General features: G+C 55.6%; 5 protein-coding genes across 5 annotated transcripts; 3 read left to right on the top strand and 2 right to left on the bottom strand.

Annotated features, from left to right (window-relative positions):
* Window positions 1-688: 688 nt before the first annotated feature.
* Window positions 689-2,007, top strand: PG994_009579 (uncharacterized protein; the record flags this gene model as incomplete). Its single annotated transcript, XM_066860988.1, has 3 exons — window positions 689-1,288; window positions 1,346-1,541; window positions 1,616-2,007. 3 exons carry the CDS (start codon window positions 689-691, stop codon window positions 2,005-2,007), a joined length of 1,188 nt encoding a protein of 395 aa, XP_066713158.1.
* Window positions 2,008-2,231: 224 nt separating this feature from the next.
* PG994_009578 (uncharacterized protein) lies at window positions 2,232-2,916 on the top strand (the record flags this gene model as incomplete). Its single annotated transcript, XM_066860987.1, has 2 exons — window positions 2,232-2,414; window positions 2,446-2,916. 2 exons carry the CDS (start codon window positions 2,232-2,234, stop codon window positions 2,914-2,916), a joined length of 654 nt encoding a protein of 217 aa, XP_066713157.1.
* A 496-nt stretch (window positions 2,917-3,412) lies between these two features.
* PG994_009577 (uncharacterized protein) lies at window positions 3,413-5,316 on the bottom strand (the record flags this gene model as incomplete). Its single annotated transcript, XM_066860986.1, has 6 exons — window positions 3,413-3,487; window positions 3,540-4,004; window positions 4,040-4,434; window positions 4,499-4,772; window positions 4,825-5,042; window positions 5,109-5,316. 6 exons carry the CDS (start codon window positions 5,314-5,316, stop codon window positions 3,413-3,415), a joined length of 1,635 nt encoding a protein of 544 aa, XP_066713156.1.
* A 1,456-nt stretch (window positions 5,317-6,772) lies between these two features.
* Window positions 6,773-8,587, bottom strand: PG994_009576 (uncharacterized protein; the record flags this gene model as incomplete). Its single annotated transcript, XM_066860985.1, has 5 exons — window positions 6,773-7,009; window positions 7,075-7,736; window positions 7,794-7,829; window positions 7,898-8,224; window positions 8,323-8,587. 5 exons carry the CDS (start codon window positions 8,585-8,587, stop codon window positions 6,773-6,775), a joined length of 1,527 nt encoding a protein of 508 aa, XP_066713155.1.
* Window positions 8,588-9,078: 491 nt separating this feature from the next.
* Window positions 9,079-11,990, top strand: PG994_009575 (uncharacterized protein; the record flags this gene model as incomplete). Its single annotated transcript, XM_066860984.1, has 2 exons — window positions 9,079-10,977; window positions 11,025-11,990. The coding sequence occupies 2 exons, from the start codon at window positions 9,079-9,081 to the stop codon at window positions 11,988-11,990; spliced, it is 2,865 nt and encodes a 954-aa protein (XP_066713154.1).
* Between the last annotated feature and the right edge of the window lie 357 nt (window positions 11,991-12,347).

Below are 12,347 nucleotides of genomic sequence, written 5' to 3'. Positions count from 1 at the left end.
TTGGAGATAATGAGAAGTAGATTGCCATGGACTGGGTCTGGGCAGTTCCTAGGTTCAGGTGGGAAGAAGAATATCGACTCGGGTCTTTTGAGCCGCATATCTTTTCTACCGGTCAAGACGGGCATTGGCGCTCCTCGTAGCTGCATAATCAAGGCTGTCAGCCCAATAATTTATGCTGCGTTACTCCAGTTATGCTTCTTTTTGGAGCAGCGACCTGCGCTGCATGGTGCCATGGTGGTCTGTGAAAATTCTGCAATTAATGGCCGTATGATTGGCTGTATGGCAGATAATGGTTGCACGATGAAGGGGTGCTAGAAGCCGAGTTTGGGCGCCATGTGCGTGTTCAGGTTGTCCGGCTGAAGTGGCTTGTGATATGGTCAGTAGCAATGCCGGGGGGTCAGGTGTAAGTAAGCCTGTATTGAAGCGCCTCTTCATCTCAGATTGGTCTTCTTGTGGGCCCCGTATGACTACCAAAAAAAGATTTGGTACAGTTATCGCACATGGAAAAGAAACGCCTTGCTGCCAGCTATTCCACTACTATCTAAGACAATACCATCTACTTTGTTGCGAGCCATCTCAATCCGCTACTCAATTGCCAGCTGCATATGGTACTGCTAGATTTCCCGCTGTTGAATATTAAGGTCATGTAAACATATAATTCAGGGACTACTACTCCACCAAGACTATAATGGCAGACAGACAGTCTAATCCGCCGACTGATTCCGGCCCGCGCAATGGAGACCCGGCTTTCGTCCTCCATAGTCCAGCAGTGGATTTCATTGAGAACAGAGGCTCTGAGTACCACCCCGCACTCGACGCCACCATGTGTCGCTACAGCCCTAAGCAGGGCAAGTTCATGCCACTCGTGAGCTCGTCCGCTGCTATGCACATCCCTGGCTCGTCGAACATAACAATACCTATACCTGCCGGTCCGGTATCACCCCAGCCCCGTCCTACTCCTGGCTCCGTCGGCGAAATGGGTTTCTGGGCCGAAGTGTTCCCTGAAGCCATGAAACGTCTGATTCAGGAGGCGCTATCGTATAGTGGACCCTACCGGCAGCAGTGGGGGATCTGGCACCTCGGCGTGTGGCCGGATGTCCCAGCGAAACTTGACATGGCGCGAAGGGATTACGAACAATTCAACGGCCAGCAGAGCATTGGGAAGTTCAGGAGGAGGCTGCGCCATTCTTTGGACAAGGCGGCAGTGCCACTTCAGCAGGGACTGAAGCTGGTTCCTGACATCGAGATAGCTTCGCCGGTGGTTGGAGCCATTGAGCTTTTGGTCGATGTATGTAGCCCAGCTAGTCAACTCTCTTATCCATGGGCAATACTTACATCTCCACAGGCATACCGCCAGGCAGCCACGGTGCGTGAGACGGTTCATTCGGGGTTTGACGATCTGCCGGAAACATTTGTGCGAATAGAGTTTTATATGAAATCGTACCCAAAGGATGAGAACATCCTTGCGGTATCGATCGATCTCGTTCTTGCCATATTCAAAGCTATCGAGGAGGCGATTGGGTTTTACACGAGCGCCCAAGGTGAGAGGCACATTTACTAAAGCGCCCCTGTCATCCCCAAAAGTGTTCCTGAACCCTGATTTGATATCTTACAGCTAAGCACGCCGGGCTTGCGATACTTACTGGAGAAGAATATCAGCAGAAGCTTCTGCGCAGCCTGAAAGAGATCAGCGTTTGCTCCGGGAGGTTAGAGTCAAGGGCATCCATGTCGTTCACTCATCGCGTGATTTCAGGTGTGTGGCCTTCTACATCCGTCCAGCATTCCTATCAGATAGCAACTACTGCCAACTACCAACTACATTCCCGAGAGCGGCATTCATGGCAACAAATAGTCCCATGTATCGGTGTTAACTACCCTTCCTTTCAGATGACAATGCTACTCGCCAGTCACATGCTACGATCATGCAAGACAACTGGGCAACCCATCAAGTTCTCGGCGCAATCTTACATGGGCAGCGAGAAGGAAACGGGCAGAGCGTCTGGATAACTGAACCGCTAACCAGTCTGTTGGGTGTCCTGAGCGACCGAGAGAGTACGCAGCATATCCACTTCCCATGCACTGCTCATATGCGAACGAACGGGTGGCATCCTGACAATGCTTCTAGATAACTCGCGTCCCGTGACACCACGCCTTTACTTCCAATGGCCATTATGGGTGGAGGCTTTCCGCCTAGCCCTAGCTCCAACCCTGGCTCCGTGCAATGGCCCAAAATGGAGCTTCTGTCGCATCTAGTAACCCCGCTTCTCGACGAGGTAGACCTCCAGCACGTGCTATGCAACACAGGCGATGCCATTTTAGAGCACCGCGACCGCGCCGAGCAGCTGATGGCCACTCGCGAGCTGCACGCTTGGATGACCAGCCCCGGCTCCTCTCCTTTTGGTGTTATGCGCGATGTTGGTGCGAACATTGCGGGTCTTGCCCGAGTCGGTGGACGGGATACGCGTCAGCTCGGTCTTCTTCTGCGGGCTTCACCGGCGAAACAACGCCTACAGTGGGGGTGTAGCCATGATTTGGTCACTTGCGCAGCAGCTGGTGGAGCACTTCCCGGCGCCGACCATCGAGCTCGACTCCCGGCTGGACACGAGAAGACTGGATCAAGGAGATTTGAGCGAGCTATGCAGTCTCTTCATGTGCTTGATGTACAGGTTGCCGCCAAGGGTGGCCGTGTTCTGTCTTATCGATGGTATCCAGCAGTATGAGCGCTCAGAGGAGCATCTACCTGGCATGATGGCAGTCGTAACGACTTTGATCAGTCTGGTCAACGAGTGCAACACGCCTACAGGAGGTATACTGAAGTTGCTGCTCGTTAGCCCTTGTGAAATAGTTGAGGTACGGCGAGAATTTGACCAGCTGCCAGGAGGGCTGCTGCACATGGCGCGCCTACCGAGCTTTTGACAAACTGGTGTTGGTGTCTGAGATTAACTAAAAGATAATAGACTGAAATTCGATGTAAAGCAAGACCCACAGGTCAAGTATCTCCGACCCTGGAGATACCCCTTTTGGCTACGATATCGGACAAGTGCGGGTCCCATGCGGTATCCCTTCCGGGCCGTCTATGCACCGTCTGATCGAGCGAGTGCCGCACCCTGTACAAGAGCGCCCGCAGTCGGGCAGGTCACAATGGTCTACGCGGGATCCATGATGCACTTCAAGAACGCGTTGGAGAAGATGAGCGGGGAACATTTCCATTGGCTCTCCAAAACGTTAGGGGCTTGAGCAACGGGCCAGCCGGAACCTGATCGCGGGGGCAATGGAGACCTGGCACCATTTCTTCTGGTGGAGCAATCCTGATTGCATAATGGGAGATGTTTAGCAGTTGAGATAGCCCCCTTTACGTAAACCCACGCGAATGCCCACGTCATTGCATGAATGATCACAGAACAATATGTTATCAGTCAGCTGTTGGTTGTGCTAACTTCACCTTCATCATCACCCCATCCACAGGCTTGCCGGTAATTTTGAACATCTGGAATATGTTAGTTTCACCCCCATGATGTCAGAGAAGCCGATTCACTTACATTGTACAATTCCGACTTCACTTTGAACTGCCCCTTGTCGTCCAGTGTCGGTCGACCCTGTTGGTCTAGATCAAGCTCCCCGAGACCGACCTTTGTAAACTCATACCGCTGCGCCAACATGGCAACGAGGACGCGGAGCTCAATGTTGGCCAGCTCCTGGCCAATGCAGTTTCGCGGTCCGCGCTCGAAAGCCCTCCAAGCCCCAACAGGGAACCCGTCAGCGGCAGGCGAGAGCCAGCGCTCCGGCACGAAGTCATCCGCCGAGTCTCCAAACACGGCCCGGTCGCGCTGAATCATGTCGTGGTTGAGGTACAACCAGCAACCGTCGACGTTGTAGGCGCCCCCGTCAGGGGTCGAGAGCACGAAGCCCGAGCCAGGCGGCGCATAGCGCATCGAGCCCGCCGGGGGGTGCAGGCGCATCGCCTCCTTCAGGACGGCCGAGATGTACCGCATGCGGTGGATCAGCTCATCGCCCCCGGGGCCAGAAGCGCTGCACGGACGACGGCCGGGTCCCGCGCGCCATCCTTCCCGAACAGCGTATCCAATTCATCGCGGACACTCTTGAGGGCGTGCGGTGTGTGGGAGAGCTCGTACATGGCCCAAGTAAGTACGGCACTGGTGCTGTCGTGGCCCGCGAAGAAGAAGGTTTTCAGCTGGTCGCACGTCTCTTCCAACACGTCTGACGTCAGCGTCTCGACGTTTTGTAAGCCGAGCGCGACGGCGGTTCGTAGCCTATCCGGTTGCTTGTGGTTCCGCACTTTTGCTTTCATCTCGGCAAAGTCCCGACGGACGATTTCTCTCAGCCGTTGCGAGATGCGTTCCCCCATCTGCCGACGTCTTAAATGGGACAAGGGCGCCATCCACCATGGGAACTGGAGCTTGTCGTCCGCGAAGGCTATAAAACCAGGTGTCAGCTATATCGATTATGAGGGGACGGCTTCGCAGTGACGCATTCTTACTTTTGATGAGCTGCTTGAACATACGGACCAGCTCACCCTGGCGATCGACTTCTTGTGCATGCATATCCTCGTTGATGGATACAACACCAATTATGTCAAAGGTCAAATTGGTTGTGATCTCGTCGAGTGAAAACACCTTTCCATTGCGAACAAACTCGTCCATGTTCTTGAGGTATGGAGTCATCTTTTCCACAATAACCGGCAGGAGAGTCATCAGGTGCTGGGGGGCAAAGCCTGGGTTGAACCTCCTACGGATGGCCTTCCATTCCTCGTTCTTGGATTGGGTTAGTGACGCCATAGCTCATCGTGGGAGGAGAAGCACCGACCTGCCACATAAAGATTGATTTGTATCCCATTAAAGGCCTGATGTGGTCCACTGAGTTTGCCTTTGGGGCACTATACGGGAACGTCTTCGAAGGTTTCGAAATCTGTTCCGCAACTTCGTAGGTAGGAATGACGACCATGGGAGGGACGATTGGCCAGTTGTCAACTAGAATGATCGGTGGCTCTCCCAGCGCTCGATGCATATCAATAAACACGCAGTCTATTCAAACCAGCCGGCGCATGTCAGCCCAAAACTGGCTGTTGTCTCCGGTACAACAGTACTAACCTGGGTGTCGATCCGTCTTGCCTCGCTTGGTGAACTCATCGAACACCTTGAGGTGACCCCAAAGAAGAGAGGAAGGGAGCTGTGGAAGGTGGGCATTTTGTATGAACCGCTTGTAGTGAAGCTTACGGTAAAGAATAGTGACAGTGATGAGCGCTATTGTAAAAGCGATAACATGTATCGGTCGTGCCAGAAGTATGTCCACATTCATCGTGTGAAGGGACTGAAAAGGAGATTGGGTCATAGTTTGAGGAGAGGGAAATCTCCTGGAAAGGAAGCCCGGAGACGTGAAAAGAATATAACTGCCATAAATCAACAAATCTATGCCTATGTGAAGCTACGCGGTTGAACAAAACCCCCTCTTCTTGCTGCAATGTACCTGTCCTGTCACAATCTTTGTTGGTGCAATGTTGAGGCACAGTCAATGGTACCGTCTGACTGGTAACACCTCCAGTTCGGCTACGACCAAATCAGTCCAATCAATAGTGGGCGCAGATTAATAAATGGAGATAGCAAGTGATGGGGCGCAAGGGTGGTGTGACTGCCAGCTTTCAAGGTTACCTTCTCCTTCAGAAGTTGGTCCCGATACACGGAGAAGCGTCTGGACGGCGGCATGCGCTCACATGCTCCATCAATACCGTTGTTCTTCATATGAACCCCGGACTGTAGGTATACCAAACAGGAAAGCCACCCAGTTGACTCCTTTTGGACGGAGCGATTAATCGCGAACCCGGCAGATCCCTTGAGTGATCTCGTCGCCCTGGGATCCGTTTCGGTCCGGGTTCAAAACGGGATGATCCTGCGGTCAGGTCACAATCACCTCTGCATGCAAAGCGCTTGCAACCCCAACAACACGTCAAGGGCCTGTGGCCGGAATGTAACATCGGCTTGCACCCTAATATGCATGGCGCCGATGATAGCGGACTACGAGAGATAGGACATGACGGGAACGACGGGTAATATAAATTCCAATGCATCGCTCGCTCTTCAGAGTTTGGCCTAACCTTTACTGTGCAGCGGATTTGGGACCTATACCACCCTACTCTACCCACGCTTCTGTTTGAGCGCATACTTACATATAAGAGGACGTTGGCAAAGCACAAGTAGGGGGTGGTGCGGTGGAGCCGAGTGCCGATCTGGCCCAGTTTTGCAATCTGGTTACTTCACACGCCAAGCTCTCGAGTCTGCTGCGATTGGCCAAGTCAACCCCCAATGATACGCCTGCATATTGCTGGTAGTTCGAATGTCTATTCCAGACACATATAGAGCATCCAGGGTTAGTGCGGTGGCCTTGTGGTGCACCACCGTATTGAACCAATATGGCCAGGGATCGAGACCTTTTGATGCCGTGCTCTAGCTCAGTATTCATGGGTCTGCATAGGAGCCTATCATAGGGCCGTCAGTCTCTGTCTATCTAAATGGAAATGCTTTTCTCTGCTGCTTATATAAGAGTTCCCATGGCTCAAGGCCAATCCTGTCATGATTACGAGACTAAGTAAGCTGCAGAGCTCATGTAGAGTGCTTCAAGTAGATGCTGAACTTCACATCTCTTTATAATTACTGAACAACAACGACAACATTCGGTCACGCATGGGTCTCTCCACCAGCACATATTGCCTCGATATATATCATTTGCGGACTACAGGACCTTGTTTACGCCATATGATCTAAACCTTCGATATGAACTGCGATGGTCGTGAGTTTGTCGCATCTTCCAGCTCCACAGCACCCTTTTTCGCCGCAATGTCAATATCGCCAATATGACTAGTGACAATGGTATCCCCAAATAGCTCGCCCACCTCCTCGAGGCTCTTCCCGGCGGTCTCGGGTAGGAAGAGGAAGTAAATGACCCCGGCGGCCAAGTTTGTGGCCACGAAGAGGGCGTAGTACCTAGTGACGGGAACCTGTCAGACGTCGCGATCGCGGACACTCGATTCAGCGGGAAGATGAAGAGGCGAAAGAGACGGACTTGAACTGACCTCCAGGAAACCTGAGCAAGAGCGATCGGCGTTACTTGTGACAGCACAATGGCCACGATGGACTGCAGAAAGACGCCGAACGCGGTGCCCCTAGAGCGGAGGAAGAAGGGGAACAGCTCCGAGCAGACGACCCAGATCGTGCCGTTGAAGAAGATAGCGTAGGCCGCGGAGTAGATAAAGATGAAGGCGATGGCACCGTGCGCGCCGTCCAGGTTGGTATTGTCCGCGCGGCCGTATACGGCGCTCAGAGCCATGCAGACGGCGATGAGGACGGCGAGCACCACAGATCCCGCCGATAATGTGCGTACGCGGGGCCAGCGATCCGCCACGACGACGAGGTAGAACGTCTGGCCGATGACGCCCATTAAACCATACACGCCGCTGATGAGCAGCGCCTGCTGGCCTGCGAACCCGACGGCCGCGTAGAAGATGTTCTGGAAGTTCTGGATCACGGACGAGCCGCTGAGCTGCGTCATGACCAGGATGAAGGTCGCGGTGGCAGTGCGGCGGAGGTACTGGCGCGAGAAGAGCTGGCACAGCGAGGCGAGCCACGATATCTGGGACTGGAGCTTCTCGAGGTGGATCTGCTCGCGGATCTGGATGAGTTCCTGGGCGACCAAGTCGTGGTCGTCCCCATGGAAACTGCTGAGCACTGAGTCGGGTGTAAGCTAGGCTCTGCAAAAGGAGTCAGAGCGGAAAGAAGGGTTACCTTTAGACGCGTCTTCCACGCGGTCTTTCTTCACAACTGGAAGAAAGGCATGTCAGCATGCTTAACTCGCACTAAAACTGGTATTTTCTGAAGGCTATACATACGCCAGCGCGGGGTATATGGGACGAAACAGACGCCAATGGCCAGACACAGAGCACCCGGAACTTGCATAGCGAGGGGGATCCGCCATTGGGCATCGCCCATGGCGAACGAGCCCCCGTAGCCAATCCAGTTAGCCAGACAGAATCCGATAGCAATGGCCATGCCTTGCAGACCGACCAGGAAGCCGCGCTGTGTGGGAGGCGAGATTTCGGCGATGTAGATAGGCACCACGGAAAGAAGCTGACCACACGCGATTCCGCCAATACCGCGACCAGCGATGAGCATGCCCACATTCATGGAGCCAGCTTGTATGGCGGTTCCAATAATAGCTGGTGCCAAATGTTAGTTTTTGAAAACTGCACTGTTTTGGAAACTTGCGTGAAAGTCCGTTGCGTTGGAGGACAATGAGAACGAGGAAGACACAAACCCAACACAGCAGCAACGAAGATGGTCCATTTCCTGCTTATCCAATCCGCGAGCGCACCCGTACATAGGCTTCCAACAGCCTGCCCTGCGTTGTAGACCGAAACAACGGCACCAGAAAGGGCGGCGTCGGCTTTGGACGGCCCATACATGTATAGTTTGAAGGTGTCATGACCGAGAGTGGTGGCGATGATGCCGCTGTCAACGCCGTAGATGAAGCCACCAAGAGCGGCCACAGCGGCAATTCCCACGATGAAGAATCGACCCATGGTCGATCGCAATTGGCAGTGAATGGTTATGTTGGAGTTGGAGGACTGCAATCCAACGGTCTAACTACCTGTCTGCGGGGCCTACAGTCATTTTTATTGACTTGCTGCACGACCAGCAGCGACCATAGCATCGCATGCGATTCAGAAGCAAGGATCAACAGCAGGACAAGTGGACGGGTCAATACATACCAACCATATATGACGTGAGGCCTGGGGAAATTGCCATACTAGGTAATTAATAGATCGCTGCTGGGGCCGACAGCCCCAGAAATGAGGAATGCTAACCTGGGGTACCCCGTAGATCTAACCAGAGTTTCCAGAGTCTGCAAGGGGTTGCCTTGACAGTCGTCCAAACTAAATGCCGAACTCCACGGCAGTCGTATGATGTGGATCCAAGCTCGGTCGGTGTCTGCTCAGCCGAGATAATACGGGGAATATGGGGAATCGATGGTCCCCGCCATGCCACCCCCACGCAACATCAGAACCCCAAAATGCCTGCACGCGCTCCCCAACATTACACCAACGGGTTCATTAGTTCAGCCAGGAAGAGAGAGAGAGAGAGCTTGACCATCACACCCATCACCATGTCCGGCCCCCTTCTGTCCAAGGTGACGTTTGAGCACCACCACGACGGCTTCGGCCTAGGTTACACCCACCCACGCCTGTCCTGGCGATTCATCGCTTCCGAACATGCTCTGCCAGCCTGGACGCAGACGGGATACGAGATCGAATTCGAGTGGCTCTCGCCCAGCAGACCCACCGAGACCTTTTCTGTCGAGTCGGACGAATCAACTCTTGTGCCGTGGCCCGCCGAGCCGCTCTCGTCCCGGGCACGGGCCGCTGTGAGGGTCCGTGTTCGAGGTCGGGGCAATGACGAGAAAGGAGCGCCGCAAGAGACCAGCAGTGAGTGGTCGTCTTCTTCCATTGTGGAAGCTGGGCTGCTGAAAAGGTACGACTGGTCTGCGGCCTTCATCGCGAATGATAGCAAGCCCGGGAGCGATCGTGAAGACGATGACGAGCTGGCGCCGCATCCCCTGCGCTTCCGAAGGGAGTTCAAGCTCGACGCCCCGGGTGCACTATCGCCGGGGTCGCGAGCCCGCCTGTACATCACCGGCCTTGGCGTTCTCAAAGCATACATCAACGGCCGCCGCACCAGCGACGAAGAGATGGCCCCGGGGTGGACGAGCTACCAGCATCGCCTGAACTACCGGGTCCACGACGTGACGGACTTGCTCCAGGCCGGAGGCGCAACCAACGTCCTGGTGGTCGAGGTGGCCCAGGGCTGGTACGCCGGACGGATTGGGTTTGACGGTGGGACGAGGTTCAACTACGGGAAAGACCTCGGCGTCCTGGCCCAGCTGGAAATCCTTACTTCCCAGGAGCAGGGATTACAGCCTTGGCGCATGTGCACCGATACCACGTGGCGGGTGAAGCGCAGCCCCATCCGATCTAGCTCCATATATGACGGAGAGGTGTTTGACGCAAGGGACGGCGATAGGTTGGAATGCGATCAACCTGCCCCGGAACCCGAGGGGCAGAGTGGTTGGGGCGCGACACGCGAACTGCCGTGGCCCGGCGGCGAGGTCGTCGCTCCGGATGCTGCCCCGGTCCGCGCGGTACAGCTCCTCGACGCTGTTTCTGTGCTTCGGTCCAACAGCGGCAAGGTTATTGTTGATTTTGGCCAGAACCTGGTTGGAAAGGTTCAGGTGCAGGATATTGATGTCCCGAAGGATCGCGAAGTCACTCTCAAGCACGCCGAAGTCATGGAAGACGGCGAATTGGGCACCCGCCCGTTACGTCTTGCTAAGGCGACTGATACTATCATATCGGCTGGCCAGCCCATACGTCAGTGGTCTCCCGACTTCACGTTCCATGGCTTCCGTTATGTTCAAGTCGATGGGCTAGGCGACTCGGGCGCCCCTCTTCCGGCCAAGGACAACTTCAAGGCCTTGGTGATGCACACTGACCTCAAGCGCCGAGGAGATTTCACGTGCTCCAAGGAGATGGTCAATCAGCTCTACCGCAACGTCAGGTGGAGCATGGATGGGAACTTCCTCTCCATACCCACCGACTGCCCGCAACGCGACGAGCGACTGGGCTGGACGGGCGACATCCAGATCTTCACCCCCACGGCCAACTTCCTGTACGACGCCACCGGCATGCTGAAGGACTGGCTGCAGGACCTGAAGGCGGAGCAGATGGAAGACGGCAAAGACTTCATCCCGCCCTTCATCGTCCCCTCCATCCCTACGCCCGGCTGGGACCACATGCCGGCCGCCATCTGGGACGACGTAGTCGTCCTCACCCCGTATGCCCTCTACGAGGCCTCGGGCGACCGCGCCATCCTCGAACGCCACTTCGAGAGCATGCGCGGCTGGCTCGAGCGCGGCGTCCGCCGCGACAAAGCCGACGGCCTCTGGACCCGGAGCACTGGCAGCTGGGCGACTGGCTCGACCCCAAGGCGCCCACTGACGACCCGGCCGGCGGCGTGACCGACGACGTCCTGGTCGCGGACGCGTACCTCGTGCGTGTGACCACCGTCTTCGCCGACGTTTGCCGCGTCCTGGACAAGACCGCGGAGCACGCCCAGTATCTACAGCAAGCCATTCAGCTCAAGCAGGCGTTTCAGCACAAGTACATCACGCCCGCGGGCAACCTCATGTCCAACACGCAGACGGGCATCGCCCTGGCGGTACGCTTCGGGCTGTACCACCGCGACGACCAAAACGGGGCCCAAGAGCTCGCGACGGCCGGCGCCCGCCTCGAGAAGCTGGTGCGCCGGGCCGGGTTCCGCATTGCGACGGGCTTCGCGGGCACCCCGGCGATCCTGGGCGCGCTCACGCGCGTCGGCCGCCCCCAGCTGGCGTACCGCATGCTGCTGGAGAAGGACTGCCCGTCGTGGCTGTACCCCGTCGGCATGGGCGCGACGACGGTGTGGGAGCGCTGGGACAGCCTGCTGCCGGACGGGCGCGTCAACCCAGGCGACATGACGAGCTTCAACCACTACGCGCTCGGCGCCGTGGCCGAGTGGCTGCACACGACCGTCGGCGGCATCGGGGCGGCGCCGGGCTCGGGGTGGCGAAAGGTCCAAGTGCGGCCGGTGCCGGGGGGGAGGGTCGACAGGGCAGTTGTCTCGTTTGATGGGCCGTACGGGCTTGTGCGTTGCGAGTGGTGGCTGGAGGGGGGCAAGTTCAGCATGAAGCTTGATGTGCCGCCCAATTCGTGCGCTGAGGTTACGCTGCCTTCTGAACAGCAGCAGGAGCAGGCGACGGGTGGCACAGCATCAGGTCGCGTTGTTGGATCTGGTACCCATCATTTTATTTGCGATTTTGATCCTGGCGAGTGGCCGCCTAAACCGATCATTGCGCCGCACAGAGATCCGCCAGAGGAGCACATTGCTTAGGCGATCTTCTGATGTCATGCCACCACTTTCTCCCTCGCGGTGAAGAGCATTTCATAGAATACTCGAGTTTAGCTGCCATGTCCTTCAAACATACGCACCTGGGGCGTTGGTTATCGATCGCAAAGGTAAATTATGATAGGGGGGCAAGTTCATACTTTCGGCGTACCCGGGGTCAGAGGACATCGTAATTGGAAATAAAATTAAAGTATATTAGTGAAAACTTCCCTTCGGGAAAGATTTTTACGTGAATCATTTTCGTATTGTTTTTATCTAACCTTGCATCCCACAATGTATCAAGTATTGGACTTCCTAGCTACTGCCAACATATCGCGCTTCCGACCATAGTGGCATTACAAT

This window comes from Apiospora phragmitis (assembly GCF_038363925.1).
Source record: "Apiospora phragmitis strain CBS 135458 chromosome Unknown utg000009l:1.0-1189150.0:1.0-1190623.0, whole genome shotgun sequence".
NCBI lineage: Eukaryota > Fungi > Ascomycota > Sordariomycetes > Amphisphaeriales > Apiosporaceae > Apiospora > Apiospora phragmitis.
The sequence above is the reverse complement of the archived record's forward strand: the minus strand, read 5'-3'. Positions and strand labels throughout refer to the sequence as shown.